This window comes from Eurosta solidaginis, chromosome 1, assembly GCF_040869045.1.
Source record: "Eurosta solidaginis isolate ZX-2024a chromosome 1, ASM4086904v1, whole genome shotgun sequence".
In the NCBI taxonomy this organism is placed as follows: Eukaryota; Metazoa; Arthropoda; class Insecta; order Diptera; family Tephritidae; genus Eurosta; species Eurosta solidaginis.
Window position 1 is genome coordinate 363,003,078 of NC_090319.1, and position 26,580 is coordinate 363,029,657.

The 26,580-nt window shown below is 38.3% G+C and overlaps 1 protein-coding gene across 2 annotated transcripts; it reads left to right on the top strand.

Annotated features, from left to right (window-relative positions):
• Positions 1-8,672: 8,672 nt before the first annotated feature.
• On the top strand, positions 8,673-25,841 carry LOC137238160 (zinc finger protein 501). Of its 2 annotated transcripts, none has more exons than XM_067762830.1 (4): positions 8,673-8,914; positions 8,992-9,654; positions 22,653-23,066; positions 23,161-25,841. In XM_067762830.1, the coding sequence occupies exons 2-4, from the start codon at positions 9,069-9,071 to the stop codon at positions 23,688-23,690; spliced, it is 1,530 nt and encodes a 509-aa protein (XP_067618931.1). In that variant the 5' UTR covers positions 8,673-8,914; positions 8,992-9,068; the 3' UTR covers positions 23,691-25,841. The 2 variants fall into 2 exon arrangements, with proteins under 2 accessions (XP_067618931.1, XP_067618932.1); XM_067762831.1 differs by having other exon boundaries at positions 23,133-23,274.
• Positions 25,842-26,580: the final 739 nt, after the last annotated feature.

Sequence of the window (26,580 nt, forward strand, 5' to 3'; positions counted from 1 at the left end):
AGAATAACTTTAGATAAAACGAACTAAAAGAACAAATGAACTAAAAGAACAAAAAGAACCGAAATCGAAGATCAGTTCACTTGTTCGGTTGAGAGACCCGGTCAATTGACCAAGTTCAGAACGAAACGACCCAACTCTAGAGCTGATTCCTTCGTGAATCGTGAACGTGTGAGGTTGGGATGGGCGAAGCGTCCTTGGCCTGTCTTAAGGATATCTTCTGTCCTCCCAACATGAAGTGACACATTTTTTTTTTTAAATATATATTGCTGATTAATAAGAACCGAATTATTGTGGACTTTGTGACTGGCGTGGTGCCAAGAAAAAAACCTAATTGCTTTTGATTTGTGCCTGGCGTTGTGCCAATAATAAAAAAACAGAATGTAACTTTTCTATGAGAAATAACGGAGTTCGAGTGTGTTGACTAGAGCTACTATGAATAACGGAGCTTTTGTGTATAACAGAAGAGAACTAGGATGATGCCAAGGAAACAAACAAAAAATCAACTTTTTTATGAAAATTGATACAACACATACTTCATTAGATAATAGAAAATTCTTGAAATTTGATTTAAAAACTGGCGTGGTGCCAATATAATAACCAATATCAATTCATATACATTTTGATCTGGGTTATTGGTTTAGTCGAAGCCAACTACCCTCAACGTATAGGCTTCCTGCGATTTGCAACGAGATTGACTGAATTTTTGTATGTGTGTGTGTCGGGTATTTGACGCTTGCCCCGCGACTATGATATAAAAGCCAGCAATCAACATTTGCATTGAGAAACCGTAGCATCCGGACGTGAACATGTCGTCATCGGATGATGATTTTTTTACTTGCAACTACAGCAGTTTTATTAAATAATAAAAATTGTAAAAATTGATAATTTTCAATAAATTTTAATATGAATTGCTGTTCTTCCGCGCACTTCTTCAATTTGAATGTCAACACAAACTAAATACAACACTGCTGTTTTGTCAATCACACCCCGCGACTACCAAATAAGCAAGCGTCAAATGAAAAAATCTAAAATTTTTAATTTTCATCAACGTGTAGCCGACAACAAATACGTGTGTCACGAAGCCACCCGACTGCACTAACACACACAAAATTCAGTCAATCTCGTTGCAAATCACAGGAGGCCTTATGTCGAGTAAATCCCTAAAAAAAAAGCAGAGCTGTAAAAAGATTAATTCAATTGAGTTGCATTCTCTCATCATTCTTTGATTTTTTGGTTGCATATTATAAATCTTGCATATCATAAATATTATGGTGGTGTGATGGTAGCGTGCTTCGCCTACCACACCGTATGCCGTGGGTTCACACCCCGGACAAAGCAAACATCAAAATTTTAGAAATAAGGTTTTTCAATTAGAAAAAAATTTTTCTAAGTGGGGTCGCCCCTCGGCAGTGTTTTTCATGCGCTCCGGGTGCAGATGCCGTTCGGAGCCGGCCAATTTGTAGGGAAAATCAAGAGGAGCACGATGCAAATTAGAAGAGAAGCTCGGCCTTAGATCTCTTCGGAGGTTATCGCGCCTTACATTTATTTTTTATTTATTTTGAATAGCTTAAAATAGTTTCAACTCAAAGCTAAAGTGTGTGTGTTATTGAATGGTAAAATATAATTCAATATAGAGTGTGAATGTAGGAACCATTCCCAATCTTTATTGAATGAAAAGTTGAAATGAATGCACGCTTTTCTTCCATTCAGTACTAAATACTTTTTCCCCAAGGTTATTTTTTGTATACTTTTATTGCCCTCAGATATATTAAATAAATTTAGGAATTGGGTGCAAAAAAGGCGTAAAACTGGTCAATAGAGTAATAGCCCCTTCTAAAGGCCGCGGTTCAATGAAATTTTTCATATAGATGCGTTTAACACAAGCTTATGCATTCCAATAACAACGCCACAATCAACCAAGATGTTGCGTTTGTAAATATGAAGGAACTTCAGACTTGGCAATGGAAGTTTATTACGCGTTTCCCATTCACATACAAAATTTCGCGAAGTACTGTTATAAACATTCTCCCTATACAACGAAAATACTTGCTAACATATTTTGTGTCATACTCGATTGTTATATTGCAGTTTTTAATTGTGAAAAACATTAGAAAATTTACCAAACAGTAGGAAAAATAATTTCACTTGCAAAGTGTGCCAACACCCCAATGCTGTAAAACTGTGCAATCATTTGAAATTTTAAATCATTGATTTAAGAATGATTGCTTTTCATTCATTCATTCCTTGTTAATGAATGTGGCTTAAAAGTCAACCCATTCTTCATTTAAGGCGGTGACAGAATGATATTTTTCATATAGATGTGTTTAGCACAAGCTTATGCATTCCAATAACAGCTCCACAATCAGCCAAGATGTTGCGATTGTAAATATGAATGAACTTCAGACTTGGCAATTGAAGTTTATTACGTCTTGCCCATTCACATACAAAATTTCGCGAAGCACTGTTGTAAAAATTCTCCCTATACAACAAAAATACTTGCTAACATATTTTGTGTCGTATTCGATTGTTATACTGTTTTCACACAAAAACTTAATGATCTCATTTCACCTTCTAATGAAATCGTAATTTTTTTGCTTTCACACAGAAGTAACTGCTCGATTAGTATGAAGCAGGCATGCTTAACCAACGAAACGATATCATTTCGTTACGATAATCAACGTTAATAAACGAAACGAAGTCATTTCGTTTCGTTTATTAACGTTAAGATCGTCAAATTAACGAAATGATTTCGTTTCGTTTTCTGCCATATCAAAACGAAATCAAATCGTTTATGTTGATTATTAATTTCAAACTATGCTGGCAAAGCTGATTGATGGCGGAGTCATTAAAGGTGAAAGCATTATCCAAGCTGATTGCAACTTTTCTCATGAATTTTGACAGTACGAACATTTCTCAGAGTATTTTTGACATTACCACCAACGAATTACACAAACAAATTACATAGAGTTTGTGTGTGTATGTGCGCTTGTTGTTGCCACCTTACGGCTTCACCATGGCTATAGCATTGCCAGCACAATTCAAACATAAAGTATCACGTTTTCGTTAACGTTTTTAACGTTAACGAAAGCTTTTCGTTTCGGTTAAAAACGAGATACAATTTATCTTGATAATTTCTTTATCGATAATATTTCGAAGTGTTTCAACGGAAACGGTGGAAATTTTTTGATAAACGATTAGCTTAACGTTAAGGTGCATCTCTGGTATGAAGGATGAAATGTCAAGCGAATAAAATGACAATGCTATATGAGAGACAATCATGGCGGAACGATACAAGGTGGCAGCATGGTGACGTACCTACAAACAAAAAAAATTCCATGTACTTGTAAATTCGATGGACAAATGTCAAAATCGTACTGCGCCGGTAGTTGATGTATCAAATCAAATAAAAAAGGTTATAATCAGCTGTTCGATGCGGCCACCTTGTATCGTTCCACCATGCAGACAATGACATTTACTTTGACAAATGATATTTTTAAGCACTGAACACACCAAAAACTAAGAAGCGGAACGCGACCAACAGAGTTGCATTGTGCTTTTGACTTCATTAGGCATTCGATTAGCTACTAATGAAATAATTATTCGAATTATTCGAATTTTGTAGGGAAGATTGAGCTCAATAAGCGTCTTAATGTAGAAAACTGCCTTTATTATTCAATAAGCCGTCTGTGTGAAAATAGTATTATATTGCAGTTTTTAATTGTGGAAAATGTTAGAAAATTTACCAAACAGTGGGAAAAATAATTTCACTTGCAAAGTGTGCCAACCTTAGCCTAAGCAAATGTCAAATTCTTCTTCTTATGATTTGCTTGGAACAAAATTGGGGAGTTGGCTACTTTTCAATATCAGATGGCGCTAGTGTCGCTCATTCTACCATTCTCCATAAAAATACGTGCAATCTACTCATAATGCATAAGCTTGTGTTAAATTCATCTATATGAAAAAGTACTTATGTGTCGGAGCTATAATTACACAGTAGTTTATTATAAAACTAGAAAGTCTTAAATCATCTTCATGGTGTCCAAACATAAGCCATACAAGAAATAGTACTTCATAGCAGATTTTTTATACATCGTAATTGGGTTGATTTTTTCTTTACTAATCATGTAATATCAACAAATTTGAGGCTCTTGTGGGTTGACTGGTTTCCTTTATAGGTATATCCGGCGGATAACTTGCTTACATAAAAGTATAGGGCTCTTGATTGTGTAAAGTATTCCAAAAACATTAAGATATAGTCGAATTTTGCTGAAACTTCGCAAAGACAATCTATTGCTTTTTTGCTATTGGCTCAAAATATTACTATATGTCCTACTTATTTTGCTATTGTTGTAAAATGGATTATGTAAATGAACACATTGTGCATTGACCAAAAGAGTAAATTGTGGCTATTTTTTTCGATCATATAACAAAAATAGATACTTGAGTTTAAGTCATTTACATGTAAATACATCAGAGTAGATTGGTCTATCGGCGATTTCGTTGGAGCTTTCTAAATCGTCCTACAGGCTTTTTCTATTCACCTCAGTCACCTTTCCCATTTTCTTTCATCTGTACCACAAAAATTGGTAGAAGCTCTTCAGAGGTTATTAATTTCCCTCCCCACAAAGAGATTGACTTGCTCCATTGCACTACAGTCTTTTTAAAGTTGATGTTTTGACAGTGTTTGACGGGATATAAATATAAGTCCCGAGTAATTGAGAAGGGCCATTAGTCTATCTAACTATTTGCACCGCATTAGTAAAAGACTGAAATTGCTGAATTCATGTGTATTCAAAGTCAGTTTTCTTTGCTATCAAAAAAGCTACAATTACTTGGTTAATTAATTAATTGCTTAATTGACTGTAATTACAAACTATTGTGTATAGAAGAATATTTTTCTTAGGAAATAGAGAAAAATAGTATATTGCTTTTACAATTTGCAAACCCACAAACCAGTATAGATACAGTAAGTATTTGCACTTAATTAAAGCCACTTAAAAATATCAACACAAAAATTTAATTATTGTCCGTGATGACCAGTTTATTGGTTATTAAAATCGTAATAAAGCACAAAGAAGTTAACTGGAAACGTGTTTTTATTGAAATTTTCCTAAAAATTTAATAATAAAAAAAGCAAATGACAAATATTCCAACATCCCTGCTTTGAAAATTAGGGCCGTTCCATTGGTTTATCGAGCTCTGGCTCTGGCTCAAATCTCATTGGAACGATCTGGATCAACTTTATGAGAACTGGCAGCACTAATATAAAACATCTGTTTTGTTGAAAATAAGAAGAAACGTACACAAAATTTTAAGATACTGATAGAATTATTAACATTTAAATAGTTTCGCACGTAAGCAAACTATTTATTTTCCTTACATCATCTTCAAGTTGTTTACTCTTTCAGTGTTTTTGCTTTTAAATATGGCGAATTCTTTTATGTATACACAAATGTACACATATTTAGTTCAGTGCTACAATGGCTCTACTATATGGTTGTCTCATCTCACCAGCTGATTTTATTTTTTTCATTTCACTGTAGTAGGGATTGTCAGAAGGAGATGGCAAACTTAAAATGAAACCAACGAATTTACAACATTTTCTTACTACATGCAAATGCTGCTAAGTTTTATGTTTTCATTCCATTCCATTCGTCTAACAGCAACACTCTGATTTTGGCAATGTGAACAAATGTATGTTGTTGCTGTAGAGATGAACCAACCATATAGTTGAGCCATGAGTGCTACCAACTCAAAAGTGGTTAGCTGTCAAAAAATCTACTACAGGAAACGAAACGAACAGAACTGCTATACGGATCAGAAATTGAACCAGATAAATATCAGGATCACAATGTTGTTGCATTTGCATGTTAAATTTCTATCCGTATCTCGCTCAAGTCTCATTGGAACGTAACTATTATAATAAGTGTTGCCAATGTGCCGTATAAAAGGCTTACATGAAAAAGTACTAACCTATAGATACAATTGAATCAATTGGTGATTAAACAACTGAAAGGCAATACATTATAAAGGCTCTTAAGTTCCTTCATATATTCTTCCTAGCGGTATATGGTGATATTTGAGAGGGTTTTGTGCATGTCCGACATTTTTCATAATTGATTGGTACTAGAAAAGTGTGTGCACACTCAGCAGAGGCTGCATTCATTTGAATGCTTATTCTGTGTTGAAAACTGTTTGTGTTTCATTCAATTACTTCATTCTTTCTTCGAATGGGTTCAGGAGTGCAGTCTCTTTTCCTACTACTGAACTACTGAATGAAGAATGGGTTGACTTTTAAGCCACATTCCTTAACAATGAATGAATGAAGAGTATGCATTCTTAAATCAATGATTTAAAATATCAAATGATTGCACAGTTTAACAGCTCTAGCGTAAAGTGAGCTTACATAACCACTGACGTAAAAACTTTAATAATAGTTGGTCATCTAAAAGCATTACTTAATTTTGAAACCCGTTTCTCACATGCGCGTTAAGCGGGAGTCATTGCTGCCGTATGTCGTATCGCTGTAGTCGTATCCCTAACGTAATCAGCTGTTTATCGTTACGACGGTAAACCAAAAACCAATTGGTTGACTACGATACGGTTACGACCTTAGCGGCACCAATTATCGATTGCATTGATTCTCATAAGGTTGATCGAATCAGCAGTTAAAAGGTTACCGATACGGTTCGCGATAAAGCACCAATGTCTCCAGCTTTAGTGAGGTATTGACTACTGAATGAAGAATAGGTTGACTTTTAAGCTACATTCCTTAACAAGGAATGAATGAATGAAGAGCAAGCATCCTTAAATCAATGATTTAAAATTTCAAATGATTGGACAATTTAACAGCTCTAGCGTAAAGTGAGGTTACATAATCACTGACGTAAAAACTTTAATAATAGTTGGTCAACATAAAGGAGTACTTAATTTTGAGACCCGTTTCTCACGTGCGCGTTAGTGAGGTATTGTATCTGTTTAAACCATTTCTTTTGAATACCACGTGATTCCCAGTAAGATAAAATTTTCATAGACATATTTGAAAATACTAATATCTTATTTTGAATCCGTTTTCACTTAGGTGGGCAAGTAAAACGCATATATGTAAAAAAATACAACCTCTTTAAAAATTGGCACAGTTTTGTATGAGTTTTTATAAAAATGTTGTCCAATATTTTCGAATACGTTTATTCTCTCACAGGGTCCTCTTAGAAGCAATGTAGGAAATATTTTGGGATCAGTCTCCAAACCCCACATTTGTATGTTCTTGCCATTTTCTTACTAATCAAGGATATAATAGGGCATATTCATAGTCAAAAATGAGAATTTTCTAATATTTTGTTACAGCATTTTGGCATAATTTCCTCTGGGCTATCTTACCTTGTTTATACCAATTTAATAACCCTGTGGTGCACACCCGATTTGGTTTACCATAGATTTTCTTGAAGCGTATGTATATTATACTTTATTGGTAGTACAGCAACGCTACTTAAATTAAAAAATAAGATTTTTTTATTAATTATCTTAAATTACAAAATAACTGAAAATAAATTTTACATCGCCGCAAAACGTAAAATTTACATTATCTAATAGATTATAATGGCTAAAGGGACACACCAATTTAAAGTACAAGTAACCTATTCGCTTTATGCTTATTGAGGCTAACTTACTCCATATAAAAAAAAGCTTTCTTATGGTATCAGTTTTTAAGAAAAGTGTTCTCAAAACTATTCATTATGTATATAAAAGTATATATGTGCATATAGTAAGAAGATCGGATGTCACGATTTTTAACAATATTTCACTGAAATTAGATAATTTTATGATATTTTATTGCTCATAAAATTTTATAAATACTTTACTTATTATTTTTAAGAATCCATGAGCTTAACAACGGCTTTAAATAATTGAATACTCAATTATTACGTTTGTTCTAAGAGAAACTGAAAAGAAACATTTACCATTTACTACCATTTCGATAACCGCCACGTAATCATCATCAGGCAATTTCGTAATGTTATCAAAGGTTTCACTGAGATTCGAACCGCGAATGTCTCCACTGCAGTTTTATTTTTTCGTATTGGAAAAACTTTAAATTGGGGCCACGTGCGTGCACAGTTTCAGTTCTTGAAAAGTTTTTCAGCCACCAAAAAAATTATATATTCGAGTTAAACACATACATTTTCACATGTTTTGCAAATCAAAAACATAACTGAATATTCCATTTTGATATATTTTTTGTTTTACTCGCTTTTGGCAACAAAAATTGAAACATGAAAATCTTGAAAAAAAATCTGTCATACATGAATTTCAAAACTGCTCCTACCTTAAATTAATTTCCTATCAAAAAATTACACGACATACCTATGAATTTTAATTTGCCATACTTGAAATACTGCAATGATTGAATATTTAATGAAGATTTAACTTAAATCCTCTTCGTTTCGAGATTAAATTGTGTATGATAAATCTTGCAAGATTTAACGTTATTTCCTTTCAAAAAGCTCTAAGCGGAGATTTTAAAATACTAGATTTATTTTTTAGGAAAAAGCCAAACATTTATGTAAATATTATACTCAATGGAGCAGGCAGCACCAATTTCTAATTTCACCTCAGAAGCCACGCTATCTGACTTTTATGTACCACAACACTTTCAACTGTCAATTTTGTTTTGATAGCTTGACACTGACCAGCCCAGCTGGTTTGTTTTCTTTTCCTGAAAATTTTTCTCTTCTGGCGCGTTGGTTTTATACAATTAAAAATTATGCTAATATAAATATCAATTAAATAAAAATAAACAATTCATACAATGTGAAATGTGTTTCGAGTGTACGTGTATGTAATAAGAGTGAATGGTTTGTTAACGGGTGGCGCATTTTCCCCATTGCAGACAGCTTAGAATAACAATTGGACGGTGAGAAAAAATATATACCACAGCGTCCTCTAGTGCTCGGTAAAAGTTTTGTAATAATTTTTTTTTGCATTTTACAGGCAATTTCTAAAATTTGTGCGTTCAACGTCGACAATAAACAATTTAACGATCGATTTTCACCGATACCTCAAGCAAAATGCACTTAAATCACGCCACTGCAATGGCTAATTACCAACATTACCCGCCACCGCAAATATCAACGCACGGTGGCACGCCCACCACAGTGCAGCAGCAAACTACTATAGCAACAGCCAGCACACCATTTACGTTACATCAATTGACTGCTGTACAAGCCATACAACATCCTACTCATCAGGCTATGTTGCATCCGCAACATCCATTGGTGCATCTACTCGATATATCTTCATCAAATGCACAGAATCCCACGCCGATGGCTCCGACTAAAGTCGAGATACCCGATCAGCCGGAACTACCAATGCCACCACCGGTTGAAGTAAAAATGGAAGATCCGCGCAAAAAGAAAGAATGTAGCGTTTGCAAAAATAAATTTCGGCAATTGACTACGTTGCGAAATCACATGAAAATTCATACTGATGAACGACCGTATAAATGTAAACACTGTGATCGTGCGTTCCGACAAATTTCAACACTCACCAATCATGTTAAGATTCATACCGGGGAGAAACCGTTCACTTGCAACATTTGCGCAAAAGATTTTCGCCAACAGAGTACATTAATTAATCATATTAAAACACATAAAGGTTAGTTGAGTGTATGATGCTATTGCTATATCGTCGGATTCCATGAAAGACGAGCACTTTATTTTTCGCGCTGCAGAACATATTTTTTATTCGAAGACTACCACTTCACTTTCTGCGTGAAAAACTTGAACTTTTTTTTTTTTTTTTTTTGTGAAAGATAGCATGCTTAATGGGGTAAAATTGCGACGAAAAACAAACGAAATGTGCTAGCCTTCAAGGCGAACACCGAACTGTCGTTAGTCTTCCACTCAAATAACAAATGGGGCTGGTTTTTCAAGGTAATAACGTAACGTGTATATCTTCTACGCGAAAATACAAATATTACTCTTCCATGGAATCGACGTTATATATTTACTATTTAATAATTTGGGGAAGACTTGAAACAACGTGACAACAGAACGGACAAGACGACATCTGTTTCGATTACATCTTGTAAATCTCTTAAAACCTTTTCTCCCATGTTGTTGTAGTTGTAGCAGTACTTCGCCCCATCCAATGGGTCCAGAGGGGTGGACCAGAGAGAGGGGTGTTAGAGGCCTTGATCCCACATTGCAATTGCAAATCAACATCGATAACACTTCCCAGCGGGTTACGGGGCTTAGAATATACCCGTGGTAGGTATGCCTGTCGTAAGAGGCGAATAAAATAGCAAATTGTGTCAAGGGGTTGCCAAACCAAATGCCAAGCTCACCTACCCCTGGCAAATCCTGTTTCATTCAGCCCTATCACGCAATCCAACGTAGACTGTTTTTTCGGGAAAGTTATGAAATTGCTACCATGCAATTCCCGCTTCCCAAGGCAGTCGGTTCTATGTACCGGAGCGACTCGGGATTTTTCCCGACCAAGGACTGTCATTTCAGTGTGACCCCATTTAATTTGTTTCGTCCCTCCCACAAATTGTCATCCTCCCAGCAGCTCCTTGCAGCAGGACTGCTACATATTCTCTTACTCCGGGAAGGTATCGAACCCAATCCGGGTCCGTCTCCTCACCCCGGTCCTGAGAAATGGTTTTGCTGCATTTGCCAGAAAAGAATCTTTTTAGGACGGTCATACTCTGTTCAGTGTGTCTCGTGCAAGGGATGGTTGCATCGGACAGGTTGTTCTGGGCTTGATCCCAAAACCCGACGTCCACGTAACTTTTATAAATCTTTTGTGGCTCCTTGCTGCTCACGCCCAAGGGCGTCCCGTAGTCTACGCCTAAGCGTATCCCCACTACCTTCCAGCAGCTTCGCTGCTCAGCGAGCCACAACAAGTACCCGCTGCTGCTCGCGCCCCACGGCGCCAACAACTCAAACAGCTGATACCACTCATAACTACTACCTTCGTAGTAGAGCTGGTAGCAATGCTGAGCATCAGCCCCTGCCCCCGTCTTCTTCTCCTCCCCTCTTTTCTGGCAGCAATCGTGCAGGTCAGGGAAACAGACTCTTAGTCCCTGCCTCCGTTTGCACCGTCTGCCAGCACAGAATATATAGGTTTGCGACATCCGCTCAATGCAGCTCCTGCCTTGGGTGGTGCCACTTTCCTAGATGTTCTGGTCTCCGCGACGGCAACCCCTCGACGGGTTTCATCGCGCCATGTTGCCAGGTCGCAAACCCAAATCATCCGGGTACCCCAATGCTTGCCCAAGGGCGCCCAGTCCCAAGGCCACAACAGCAATTGCGTCCTGGCCTTCCACAACCTAGGCGTAGTCACCCCTCACTTACCCCTAGAGTGGCGGCGTCACCCCTCATGCACTTCAGAATTCTGCAGTTCAACTGTAATGGACTAACTGGGAAGATTACGGAGATAGTCAATTTCATGAAGCGGCACAACATCCGCATTGCTGCGATTCAAGAGACTAAACTCACAGCAAGATCTGCATTGCAGACCTGCTCTGGTTATAATGTCCACAGGAAAGACCGCGAGAGCGGAAATGGAGGCGGCCTCGCGTTTATTATACACCACTCTGTGCAATATCATATATTTGATCCTGGCATCGACCGCAGTGACAATGTCTTAGAACGTCAAGGCCTATATGTCCGGTCAGGCGATGCAAATCTAGAAATCATCAACATCTACATCCCTCCTGTCACCTGTTGCCCCAGTGGATACCGCCCTAATATCGAGGCCTTACTCACTGGCAACAATCGCATTATCTTAGGCGATTTCAATGCCCATCACGACCTATGGCATTCAAACTTGCGGGCGGACAGTAGGGGTGAGATGTTGGCGGATCAAATAGACGAAACGACGTTCTGCACAATTAACGGAGACGCCCCCACACGTATGGTAGGAAGCTGTCATAGCTCGCCAGATATCTCAATCGTGAGCGCAGAACTCGTAAACTGCGTCAACTGGCAGCCGATGGTAACATTGGCATCCGACCACCTGCCCATACTTATTTCGTTCGAGCGTACCGCCGACTTCATCGTCACCGAAAAACGCACTTTCATAAACTTCAAAAAAGGAAAGTGGGAAGAATATAAATCTGCAACAGACAGCAGCTTTGCTGCCCTCCCTATCCCGACTGATGCCCACCAAGGGGAGCGTGCCTTCCGTAAGGTCATTGAATCCGCCTCGGCACATTTCATTCCCGCCGGGAGAATTCCCGAAATCCGGCCCCACTTCCCGGCGGAGGCCGCGAGCTTAGCGAGGGAACGCGACCTTATAAGACAGCTTGATCCAGGCGACCCCCAAATAAGGGATATAAACCAACGCATCAGATCGCTTGTGGACGAACACAAGCGGGCGAAATGGGAAGAGCACCTAAGAGGTTGTAACCTCTCTACCGGTGTAGGTAAACTTTGGTCCACCGTAAAGTCCCTATCGAATCCGACTAAGCACAAAGACAAAGTTTCCATCGCCTTTGGCGATAAGGTGCTGTCGGATGCGAAAAAATGCGCGAACGCTTTCTGCCGACAATATATAATGCATCCTACGGTCGACAAAGATAGACGGAGAGCCAATAGACGTGCACATAAACACAAACTCAGCGCGTCACCAATTACCATCACCGCTAGAGAGGTTGAGGACGCCATTGGTCGCGCTAAACCATCCAAAGCAGTGGGCCCAGACGGCATAGCCATGCCGATGCTTAAAAACCTAGGGAAAGAGGGTTTCAAATATTTAGCGCATGTCTTCAACCTGTCTCTTTCCACCTTTGTCATACCCGAGAAATGGAAAATGGCCAAGGTGGTCCCGCTACTAAAGCCTGGGAAACCAGCTAACGTAGGTGAGTCATATCGTCCGATATCTCTTCTATCGCCAGTGGCAAAGACGCTTGAAGCCATTTTGCTCCCTCATTTCCAAGCACATTTGCAGCTAGCCCCTCATCAGCATGGCTTCAGAAAACTCCATAGCACTACCTCCGCGCTAAATGTCATTAGCACCCAGATAAATTGCGGTTTGAATCAATATCCCCACCATAGAACAGTACTCGTAGCGTTAGACCTATCAAAAGCTTTTGATACGGTCAACCATGGCTCGTTACTGGAAGACCTGGAAGGGTCTACCCTTCCCCCATGTCTTAAAAGGTGGACCGCAAATTACCTGGGTGGTCGGCAGGCATCGGTGCAATTCAGAAACGAAACATCAAAACAAAGGAGAATTAAACAAGGGGTGCCACAGGGTGGTGTCCTATCCCCGCTTTTGTTTAATTTCTACATATCTAAGCTAGCTTCACCACCGGAAGGAGTCACAATCGTTTCCTACGCCGATGACTGCACAATAATGGCCACAGGCCCAGGCCCAAAGATCGATGAGCTATGCAATAAAATAAACGGCTATCTCCCTGATCTCTCCAGTTTTTTCGCCTCGCGAAACCTGTCATTGTCACCGACTAAATCTTCCGCGACCTTATTTACAACATGGACGCCCCAAATGTCGACCATATTGAACATCCACGTCGATGGCACTACGCTACCGACTGTCCTACACCCCAAAATCTTGGGTGTGACGTTTGATCAGGATCTACATTTTGGTGCGCACGCAACCGCAATTGTTCCAAGAATTCAGAGCCGTAATAAAATCCTCAAATCCCTTGCTGGCAGTACCTGGGGAAAAGATAAAGAAACGCTCTTGACCACATACAAAGCAATTAGCCAGCCGATTACGTGCTACGCGTCACCCATATGGTCGCCAAGCCTAAAAACCACCCACTGGAAGAAACTACAGGCCTGCCAAAATACTGCTCTCAGAATCGCCACGGGCTGTCTTCTTATGTCCCCAGAACACCATCTGCATAATGAGGCGAGAATACTCCCCATCAGGGAGAGAAATGAGATGCTGACCAAACAGTTTCTGTTGAATACCCAGAAACCTGGGCATCCCAACAGACATCTGATTGACGAACCAGCACCGCCTAGGGCCCTAAGGAGTCATCTCCGTAAGCATTTTGAGGAAATACGGCACCTGAGAACCCAGCCGTATGAAGCGGAAAAACACAAGCAGGTCCTTGGTGAACTCCATAGACAGGCGTCGGACCTTTATGTCGGGAATTGCCCGGTGAATCCAGTACTTGAAGAAAAATATCCAGAACTCGCAGAAGAGGAACGCATACTCCCCAGGGAAACGCGTGTCACTCTTGCTCAACTTCGTTCTGGATACTGTAACAGGTTAAACTCTTACCTATCCAGAATCAACCCCGACATACAAAATGTATGCCCTGCTTGCAATGTGTCCCCACATGACACCAACCATCTCTTTAATTGTAATGTGGAACCAACGCCTCTAACACCCCTTTCCTTATGGTCCACCCCTGTTGAAACGGCAAGTTTCCTTGGACTCCCGTTAGAGGATATTGATGACAATTTGTGATCGGTCGCGGCTATTAGGTGGGGCGAGCATTGCTACAACAACAACAACAACCGTGTTTCCGAACGTCTCCGAAAGTAATAAGTAAATTCAATATTCGTACAGTGGCATCACTGAATTCACTCGGAACGTAAACTTTTGACGATTATTTGAAGTTTTCTACGAAAAGTTCTTACAAACGGAGAAATCCCTTACGGACAACCGCTTTGCTGCCCTCCCTATCCCGACTGATGCCCGCCATTGGGAGCGTGCTTTCCGCAAGGTCATTGAATACGCCTCGGCTCATTTCATTCCCGCCGGTCCAATTCCCGAAATCCGGCCCCGCATCCCGGCGGAGGTCGCAAGTTTAGCGAGAGAACGTGACCTAATAAGGCAGCTCGATCCCGGCAGACCCCCAAATAAGGGATATAAACAAACGCATCAGATTGCTTGTGGATGGACACAAGCGGGCGAAATGGGAGGAGCACCTAAGCGGTTGTAACCTATCTTCTGGTGTAGGTAAACTTTGGTCCTCCGTAAAGGCCCTATCGAATCCGTCTGGGCACAATGACACAGTTTCCATCGCCTTTGGCGATAAAGTGCTGTCGGATGCGAAAAAATGCGCGAGCGCTTTCAGCCGGCAATATATAATGCATTCTACGGTCGACAAAGATAGACGGAGGGCCAACAGACACGCACATAAACATAAATTCAGCGCGTCACCAATTACCATCACCGCCAAAGAGGTTGAGGATGCCATCGGTCATGCTAAACCATCCAAAGCAGTGAGCCCAGACGGCATAGCCATGCCGATGCTTAAAAGCCTAGGGAAAGAGGGTTTCAAATATTTAGCACATGTCTTCAACCCAGGGGCGTAGCCAGAAAATTGCCTTGGGAGGGGGTTCAAAAAAAAATTTTTTTTTTTTTTCAGTGAAATAAATAAAAAAAAATGTTGTCTTTAGCTTTAACATTAAAGTACGTGTACTTAGAATATGATATGAAAAAGGTTACATTAAAAACTCAAGCGCATGCGTTGGCTTTTCTTTGCCATTTCATCTAAAACTTCATCAACGGTAACAATTTTATCACGGTGGATGCTTAAATGATGCAGGCAGGTATCGGTGCAATTTAAAAACGAAACATCAAAACCAAGAAGAATTAAACAAGGGGTATCACAGGGTGGTCTCCTATCCCCACTTTTGTTTAATTTCTACATATCTAAGCTACCTTCACCACCAGAGGGAGTCACTATCGTTTCATACGCCGATGACTGCACAATAATGGCCACAGGCCCAGGCCCACAGATCGATGAGCTCTGCAACAGAATAACGGCTACCTCCCTGATCTCTCCAGTTTTTTCGCCTCGCGAATAAGTAGAATTCATGCTTTTTGAGCCTATGTATGAGATCTAACGTATGCGTATATAAAATTCAAAAGAAACTGAACGAATAGAAAAAAATTTAATTTAAAAATGTCATATCTACACGGAAAAAACACTAATGTGTTTTTTACATTTTAAAATGTGAAAAACACATTATTTTTTCATTTATCAAATAATTTGAATTTTACATTTTTGAATTGTGTTTTTGATATGAAAAAAATGTAGATATTACATTATAACAATGTGTTTTCTACATGGAAAATAATGTCAGATTTGCATTATATTTAAAAATAGGAAATGTGTACTTCGAAAAAATGCTGTAAATTTAACATTATTTAAATGTGGAGAATAAAATCAAAACACGAGAATTAGTATCGTTTAGTGTCGCCGTGACGTAAGGGCAGAAGAATCATGCAAATATTCAGACGCATGGAGTTTTCATATTTGCCTTTTCAATCCGATGAATGTAATCGCCGATGATTATTTTTCTGTTATATTTTTTAATGAATGGTTGAAGTCCCTACTTAAAAAAACCATAAAAAGAAGTCAGGACCAAGCTTGAAAGCCGGTGCAAGGTGACGGTGGGTGTGACGTTCAAAAATTATCTACATTTTGGCGAACATGCAACCGCAATTGTAGCTAAGATGCAGAGCCATAATAAAATCCTCAAATCCCTCATTTAGCCGGCCCCTTGCATGCTACGCATCCCCACCAGGCCTAAAGGTTACTCACTGGAAGAAAATACAGGCCCGCCAAAATACTGCTCTCAGAACCGTTTCTGACTGTCTTCTTATGTCCCCAGAACACCACCTTCACAATGAGACGAGAATACTTCCCATTCGGGAGAGAAATTAATGCTGAACAAACAGTTTCTGTTAAATACCCAGACATCTAAATTGATTGTAGGGAAAATCAAGAGGAGCACGACGCAAATTGGAAGAGAAGCTCGGCCTTAGATCTCTTCGGAGGTTATCGCGCCTTACATTTTTTTTTTTAAACATTGGGAGAAGTCTTGAAATTTTAAAATTTGTTATCCATATAATTTTTGGTTATCCTATTCATCCTGAATTTTTCTATGTTAAAATAATAATTAATTTCTTATGTCAGGGCTGTCCCAATTTTTCCGGAAACTTAAATATAAATGTTTCCCATTTTTGTTCGTTTTTTTGTATTTTTCTTCATTATATGAGTCGATAAATATCAAACTGCGACTAAGTCCACCTAAATTGCACCGATGCCTGCCGACCACCGAGATAATTTTCGGTCCACCTTTTAAGGCATGGGGGAAGGTTAGACCCTTCCAGGTATTGCAGTAACGTGCCATGTTTGACCGTATCAAAAGCCGGAACGTACCGGATCTATATCCGGCAAATGACCATCAACATTGATAACACTCCCCAAACCCTTCGGGGAGTTTCCATATCGATGCACCAAAAACATTAGGCGTTTCTCGTTGATACATCAACTCAATTCATCAATGCCTGAAATTCCACTAAATTGTGCATAAATGTTGGTTCCGGCTAAGTTATGGAGTTACAGCTACAACAACAACAACAACAACGGCTGAGTTATGAGCTAATCCCCTAGTTGCTGTCAGGAGCGGCAGGGATGAGGTTATGCCGAATGCTTAAGTGAAACCACAATGTGGTTCGTAAAAAATCAAACAATACGTCAAAGGGAATAGTTCACATAAGCCATCATAGCAGTTATAGGCTGGCTTTTGTTATTGGAAGGAAGTTTTAAAACAACTTTTTAAGAGGGTAAAAAGTGGCTCCTACAGACAGATATCCAACCAATTAAGAGTAACTTAGGAGACTAGAAAAGAACGCATCCCTACCAAATTCTCCCAAAAACTAGTGGACTTGAGGTCCAGTTATAGCTCAGAAGCCAGCGACAATATTGGATATTCGAATATATATTGAGCTAAAATTAATTATATTTACTCCATTTTAATTGGCTTTTTCTTGAAAACTCAAGATTCGTATCACAGGGCAGGACTTAAGAAATCGCACCTGGCTCGACTTTCTGTCACATCGAAGTAGGATACTTCGATGAATTTTTAATGCTCGAGATGTAAGTTGCCAATTAACGTATCAATATTCAATCCATAAATGTACCTTGTCTACCTATTAAAATAAAAAAAATTAATCGGATGCTGATATTTTTGTACTCAGCATGCTTTTTACACAGGGTATATTAACTTTGGTTGGTTAACGGTTGGTTGTACAGGTATAAAGGAATTGAGATAGACGAGACGGACCCGTGCGCAACCAATATAAAAGTCTCTTATGAAATATCAACAAAAATCAGCTGTTCTATCAATCAATTAAACTTCCAGCTTGCGCTGCCATCTAGCGTATGATAGCAACTGCCAGTAATGCAGTGCAAATATTCACAATAGTGCCATAGTACAAATATATTCCTTTGTGTGCTTGCAATCCTTTATTTTTAACAAATTATTTTAATAAAATATCGCTAAACAAAAGATCTATGACCAAAATTGACCAAAGCTCGCTAATAGCACGAATACAACCAAAATTTTATATATGGATTTTAAATAAGAGCGAAAAAGGGACCAGTATATAAAAACAGCAATTAGAAGTAATATATATGATACTAGAAGACCCGGCAGACGTTGTCCTGCCCTAAATGTGAACTATCTGCATACATTTTAATAAGCTTTTTCCGTCTGACTCTGCCCTCCCCGCTCTTCACTTTATCCTAATCCTTTTATTCACTCCTCCCTCCGTCTTTTTCGCTTCATCTATCTCCATCTTCGTCTCATTCTATCTCTTTCTCAATCTTCTTCTCCTTCTCTCTTTTCTCTTCTCATTCTTCTGCATCCCTTATTGCCTGTCCCAGAGGGTGGTATGTATTTTATTCCAGTCCCAGTCCCACTCCGACTCTCAGTCCCAGTCCTAGTCCTAACCCCAGTCCCAGTCCGTCTCTGGATAATATATTACTCTGTACTAAAGCACTCATCAACAGCTTTCATTTGATATCCTTATTGTATAAACACTGTCTAGGCATTCATTGGCCCACGTTTTGGCCTATATCTCGAGACCCTAGTTGTTGTTGTTGTAGCGATAAGGTTGCTCCCCGAAGGCTTTGGGGAGTGTTATCGATGTGATGGTCCTTTGCCGGATACAAATCCGGTACGCTCCGGTACCATAGCACCATTAAGGTGCTAGCCCGACCATCTCGGGAACGATTTATGTGGCCACATTAAACCTTCAGGCCATTCCCTCCCTCCCTACCCCCAAGTTCCATGAGGAACTTGGGGTCGCCAGAGCCTCGTCTGTTAGTGAAACAGGATTCGCCGCGGATAGGTGAGGTTGACAATTGGGTTTGGAGAAGCTATATATTGCGCTGGCAACCAGAAAGGTTGCGCTACACAGCCCCTTGAATCTGGTATTTTAGTCGCTTCTTACGACATGCATACCTACCGCGTGTATATTCTGATCCCCTAACCCGCTGGGGTCGAGACCCTAGTCACCCAGGGGTATGAAAATTACCCTCTACACAACTAAAGACTCTCCTGAATTAAAAAAAAATTGCATAGTACCTCTAAATCGCGGGCCCCCTCAGCCTCTCGGCGGGCTTGGTGATGTGCTATACTTGAAATCATTCGCTATAATATTTTTTATTGATACGCAGGTTGTTTAATTCAGGGATGCACCTTAACGTTAAGCTAATCGTTTATCAAAAAATTTCCACCGTTTCCGTTGAAACACTTCGAAATACTATCGATAAAGAAATTATCAAGATAAATTGTATCTCGTTTTTAACCGAAACGAAAAGCTTTCGTTAACGTTAAAAACGTTAACAAAAACGTGATAATTTATGTTTGAATTGTGCTGGCAATGCTATAGCCATGGTGAAGCCGTAAGATGGTAACAACGAGCGCACATACACACACAAACTCCATATAATTTGTTTGTGTAATTCGTTGGTGGTAATGTCAAAAACACTCTGAGAAATGTTCGTACTGTCAAAATTCATGAGAAAAGTTGCAATCAGCTTGGCTATTGCTTTCACCTTTAATGACTCCGCCATCAATCAGCTTTGCCAGCATAGTTTGAAATTAATAATGAACATAAACGATTTGATTCCGTTTTGATATGGCAGAAAACGAAACGAAATCATTTCGTTAATTTGACGTTTTTAACGTTAATAAACGAAACGAAATGACTTTGTTTCGTTTATTAACGTTAATTATCGTAACGAAATGATATCGGTTCGTTGGTTAAGCATGCCTGGTTTAATTAAACACCAAGCAATTACACGGAAGTATATCCGCACCACCTGAAAATATGAGTGACACTGCGTATACGCAACATTTTATTATTACGTATAAACAAATAAAAAAATTGCAATAAAATAATATTGCGACTATAAACTGAGATATAACCTATCCTATCTCTCAAGTTAGATCAAACTACACACGGCGTGCAAAACAAATTTAAAATCGGTTCAGTAGTTTAGGAGTCCATCGCGCTCAATGTTGTGACACATGTTTTTTATATATTAAGATAAACTTCCATACATATATCAAAATCCTCAGTGTCGAAAAAAATTTGATTAAGCCATATTCGTCTGAGCAAATATTGAAATATCTTCACCAAATTCTGTATACGGGCTTATCTCAACCCTGAATAGATTACTATTGAAAGTATGCGAAATCGGACGACAATCACGCCCTTTTTTCGATATATAAAAATGGGATAATGAGATAATTTAAAAACGAAAACCGGTAAATGTGGTAGGTGGATTGGTAGAGACACATCCTTGCCATATTATATAGACTGTGAAGATAATCAAAATCGGTTAAACAGCGCGCCTACTTTTCCTAAAGGTCTAACCTTAACAACGTTGCAATAACTCAATGGTATTTAAATACATTCGAGTGATGTTGTTGTTGTTGTTGTAGCGATTAGGTTACTCCCCGAAGGCTTTGGGGAGTGTTATCGATGTGATGGTCCTTTGTCGGATACAGATCCGATACGCTCCGGTAACACAGCACCATTAAGGTGCTGGCCCGACCATCTCGGGAACGATTTATATGGCCACATTGAACCTTCAGGCCATCCCTCCCTCCCCACCCCCAAATTCCATGAGAAGCTTGGGGTCGCCAGAGCCTCGTCTGTTAGTGAAACGGGATTCGCCGCTCGAAGGTGAGGTTGACAATTGGGTTGGAGAAGCTATATATTGCGCTACACAACCCCTTTACCTCAGTAGTGGCATGGTTGAGCTAAGAACAAAACTTAAACAAATTTTGAAAATGGGCGTAACCCGCCCTTTTTTAATACTCTCTTCAAAATACTTTTGATGCCATAAGTCGAACAAAAAACTCCCAATCCGAACGAAATTTGGCATAAGCATTTTCCTCGTAGCAACACGTGAAAGCTATTTCTACTTTTTATACTCAAAATTTTTTGATTTAGCCATGTCCGTCCGTCTGTCTGTGCACATGATAACTCGAGTAAATATTGGGATGTCGAGCACAAAACGTTTCCCCAGCGGGTTAAAGGCCTTAGAATATATCCGCCGCAGGTATGCCTGTCGTAAGAGGCGACTAACATTCCATAATGATTTAAGGCCACTGCAATTTATAGCTTCTCCAACCCAATTATCAACCTCATCTACCCGTGGCGAATCCTGTATCTTTAGTAGCCGAGGATCTGCCGACCCCAAGTTCGTACCTATTGAATAAGGCGAAGTACTGCTGCAACAACAACTGTTTGTAACCAATTTTCACACATAGCTCTTCGTTATTTGTATTTGTATTGTATCTTGTATCCAGTAGCCGACCGCTTGGTGTCTGTGTTGACTTTAATAAAGTAAAATTAAATAAAAATAAATAAAATATTAGACACATGATGTAGTAAAATGTTGTAATGTTGTAAAAACGTTGGCGATATCAGTTTTTTGAAAAAATTATCTTTTGGGTTTTGGTCGAAAAATTGACCCTTTCGCCATTTTTTTCGCAGGCACGAAAATTATTTTTTTGGGTATACGTAGTGGAACTTTTTTTCCTGAGCCCAAATCCTATCGACAAATCTATGGGGCGATATCGGCTAACTTCCGTCCATACAACTCGACCCAGGTTACTATACCTACATACTATAATATCAAGCACATATGTGCTAGGAGATTTTATTGAATACTGTTGGAATATAACCTGGTATATGTGGATCACCATTAAAATCAAATTTCAAAAAAAAAAAAATATCAAAACAAAATACAAATAGACAACATTGGTTAATTCGTTGTAGTTCTATAAATAGAACAAAAAAAAAAAAAAAAGCAACAACACCAAGTTTCTTTGAAACCGCCTTACCAACGCATAACTTTACCACATCACATATGGACTGTGAATAAAGAAAAATATGCAAAGAAGGCAATTGGGATAAGGTTTACAACAACTAAGGTATGACGTGGCTGAATGCGTTTGTAACACTTCAACCATCGTAGGAGTGCAGGTTTAAATCCCACTCCCGGAAGAAAAGACTTTGAAGAGATTTACAAGGTATAATCGAAACAGCTGTCGCCTTGTCCGTCACGTTGTTTAAATTTCTCCCAAATCATTAAATAAATCAGAAAATAATTGATCTTTTGGCCGCTTGAGAAAATTAGTTGACTTAGTAACCCAATTTTGTTCTAACAATTTGAAATTTGACATTGTGAGCATTTCATCTGGTCATAACTTTTATCGAAGTTCCGGCCTTTTGAAGTGGTCATAAGGTCAAATGACCTCGTCTCCCTTTTTTAGCAACTATAAAATCCATATGATCATTGATCGTTAACGAATTCGGCTTTCATCTTTAACTTTAAATTATTTTTACAGAATCAAGCACCCCAACGTCACTGCTGAACTATCAACCAGGTACTAAACTGAATAATCGCAACCAGAAATTGCCTCCAAATCAAATTATTGAGTATCAAAATCGTTCTATAACGAAAACTCTTTACACTGGCAGCTATAGCTCACCGCAGGCAGATGAGCTAGTTAAACCCTATCAATGCAATGTTTGTAAAAGACGTTTTCCGCAGTTAAGTACACTACAAAATCACGAACGAACTCATATTGATCCCAAACCGTATAAATGTGAAATATGCGAAAAATCATTTAGTCAACTTGCCACATTAACCAATCACAAAAAGATACATTCTGGTGAAAAATTATTCGCATGCTCCTTTTGTTCTATGCAATTTCGACAGCAGGCAACTTTAACCAATCACATGAAGACACACACCCCAGGTGAGCCCTATTGTGTGTTCGCCGTTTGACTGAAAAATTACAACTTCAATTTCCTCCCTAACAAAGCTTTTATTTAAATCTTACACGCAAACAGTCGCCTGCAATGCAAACGCAATTTCAACCACAACAACAACAATGGCACCACCGCAAGGCATAAATCACATGACTACAACCACACTCGTATCACAAGGAGGAGAACATCCACAACTCAATAATATGGTACATCAGCAATTACAAGCAGATCATCCATTATTGCATTTTCTCGATAGTAATACAACTGTAAGCACCATTGTTACGAAGGAGCCATTTAATCCTACAATTAGTCGACGTTTCAAAAACGAAGCAGATAGTTTAATGTTGGAGAGTCCAGACCGCCCATTTCCATGCCTAATTTGCCGTAAGGCTTTCTCGCAACAAAGTACTTTAGCTAATCATATTAAGACGCACACTGGTGAAAAACCTTATAAGTGCAAAGTATGCGAATCGAATTTCCGACAGTTGTCCACCTTGAATAATCACATGAAAATACATACTGGTGAAAAGCCATATAGTTGTTCCTATTGCCCTAAGCAATTCCGACAGAAGAGTACACTCATTAATCATGTTAGAATTCACAGTGTTTAAGCAAAAATGCATGAAATAGGAATTATGCAATACAATAATTATTAAAAACTAATAGTAGTTACATACACACATATATGAAAAGATGCAAAATAAAATCAATTGCCTACCGATAACAATAACACATAGTAAAGAAAGATAAAATATAAACAGATCGCTCGCTTATCAGTACGCATCATGATAAGAAAACTTACAATGAGAACAAAAGTAAAACAGCATTGTGAATTCAAAATTAAAACTTAAGTATATCCCAGCTATCTACTAAATGTAATGAGTTACTTAGCTGCTGTGCAATATGTATTGTCCATGTAAATGTATTATATAACAGTATAGAGTTTCGAGAGTGAACTGAGAAATATTTTTGGGTTGATATGAATAATATATATCATCTATATATATATATATATATATATGTAAGAGGATTATGACTCGGCTAGGTGTTTGGTGATTGTTATGGAAACCGGCAATTGTGGAAGACAGAGCTTAAATATCCTACATTCAAGCAATCAATATACATACAATAGTTTCTATACAAATTAGCAATCGTTTGTATACAACCTAGCCATGCTAGATATCCTACACTTGTAATAGGCTTCAAACTCAAATCTCTCATCTCGAATTAATGTTAGCAATATATAAAGCTTGCGGGCTATGCTAATGTTAAAATTTAACTCTATTCAAATTTATGCATGCATTACAATAAGCGAGGAATCACGGTCATTTAAAACCCTGACTGGCAGTGTTTAAAAATTGCACATATACTGCGACATAAGAAAATGTGGTTGATTAAGAAACGTATCCCACTCAGCATTTAGGTGATTCAATTTTTAATTTCCCTTCATATCAGTATAATTTGATTACTCTTTCTCACTAAATGATGAGTTATCATACAAGTGAACAAAAGAAATAATCAAATATGAATACTTTTGTTGATGAAAAACTGAAAATCATTTTTCGATCACTTTTTGGAATCATTTTTGAAGTCCTTTGATGATTTGATTTTAATATTTCATAAAAATCAACAAAAAGAATAATCAAATATGAATACTTTTGATGATCAAAAACTGAATATTGTTTTTCGATCATTTTTCAATCAGCTTTCTGAATCTTTTCCGACTATCTTTGTTAACTGAATAATACATTTTATACTTGTTAAAATTTTACATTGAAAACATATATGTAATACTCCTATATTGCTAATAGAAAATGCTCGCAGTGTGTTTGAATTCGAAATCAAAACAAGACAGCCTATACAATTTTTGTGATTGTAGCAGCCTAAGTGCATTGTACAGGTCTACAAGTAGGATATGTAGCAGCACGCACATACACAGCCACGCTCACCTGATAAAATGCTTGTTCTTGTTCGTTTTTTTTGTGGATGCTATTTGGCACTGTTGTACTTCTTAGGACCAAACAAAGTTTAGTAGCTGCTATCGAAAACTGCTTAAAATTTTTTTTCTTATATTACAAAGAAATATACTTATTTACTTTCAAACGAGCACTTAATTACATCTCTCTTTCATAACCATATATTTTGGACAATTTTAATTAACAAATTGTGATAGTTTTTTACGGGGACGATTGCTAAAACCGTCGGGGGAGGTATTAATAGACGCGTTTTTGCCTCGCTTCCAATAATTCGAATACTTTTTCTCTTCGGACTATTGACAACAGGACAAAACGCGTCTATTCATTTTTCTTTCCGCTTTTTTGGACGAGTTATTGCAGTCGACCTCGGTTTCAAACTGTTTTTCGCGGAGAACTTTTGAACGGGTAGAAAAACTTAACTCCCGTGTTTGTATTCTTAATACTGAAATAACTACGCGTCCTCAGATACCCCAATTGAAGACTTTTTTATAATTTTCTGAAGGACCCACATGGGTGCACTTAAAATTTCCTACTAAATTCGTTAAAAGAAATTTACCATCACAGCAACCCATATCTGATATTCCGATCCCTTTTTTGCTTCCCTGTGTCGCTTTCGACGAAGCAACCCCGGTAATTTTGACACTTCGTTCAGTGTCAAAACTCATGATCCACGCAGGTTCCACTGGGTTCCACGCTAGTTTGACACTGACCGAAGTGTCAAACTGCCGTGTGTTAGAAAGGGAAAGAAATTGTTTCCCTCTCATACATATCATACTTGTAAACCTGTACAATGGCCTAAGTGTGACAAGAAAAAATTTAAATTTAGGTACATTCGATTATTGAATACAAAAACATTTAAACAGCTATATATCGGCACTCTGATGTTGGGGAATGTACCTAGCCTTTTGTATCAATATAGAAGTATTACATATATGATTGAAACTCTTATTTTTTCACGTGCAAAATCATGAAGTTAGAAAAAATGTATACAATTTTTTTTATTTACACAAAAGATATTGTATGCAAATGCTGCTCGTAACCGAAGATGTTCCCAATCATTTATCCACCTTCGGCTTCCAAAAAAATACATAATGGTTGGACAATACAAAGTTTGTGAGCTATTTGAACCCCAGGTAAGTGAAACTCTCTTCACATACCTGAATACGGCTTCAACATCCCGCACCTTATCGTTTTTTAAGATATTGACGATCATAACTGATGGTGGATGTTGTAGTCGCAGGTGTATATCAGTCAAGCTTATTTGCGAATTACCTTTGGTTCAAATTGTTCACTTCCACATGCTTTCTTCCCCTGATGAAATATGATTATCATGTAGTATCTTATTTTGTATGAGATATGAAGAATAAATCATGATGATCGCATTCAAAAATGATTCAAAAATCTCATCCAAAACGATTCACGAATATGATCAGAAAATGACCGTGAAAAGCAGTCAAATATTACTCTAAAGCAATTAAAGTTCAATTTTACAATGATATTAAATGTGAATAAAAAGTGTTTCGAA

Excerpts from the sequence above, each read along its gene's own strand:
- LOC137238160 (XM_067762830.1), top strand. The coding sequence starts at position 9,069 with ATGCACTTAAATCACGCCACTGCAATGGCTAATTACCAACATTACCCG. Across the intron at positions 9,655-22,652 it reads TCATATTAAAACACATAAAG|AATCAAGCACCCCAACGTCA; the intron begins GTTAGTTGAGTG and ends TTATTTTTACAG. Across the intron at positions 23,067-23,160 it reads CATGAAGACACACACCCCAG|TCGCCTGCAATGCAAACGCA; the intron begins GTGAGCCCTATT and ends ACACGCAAACAG.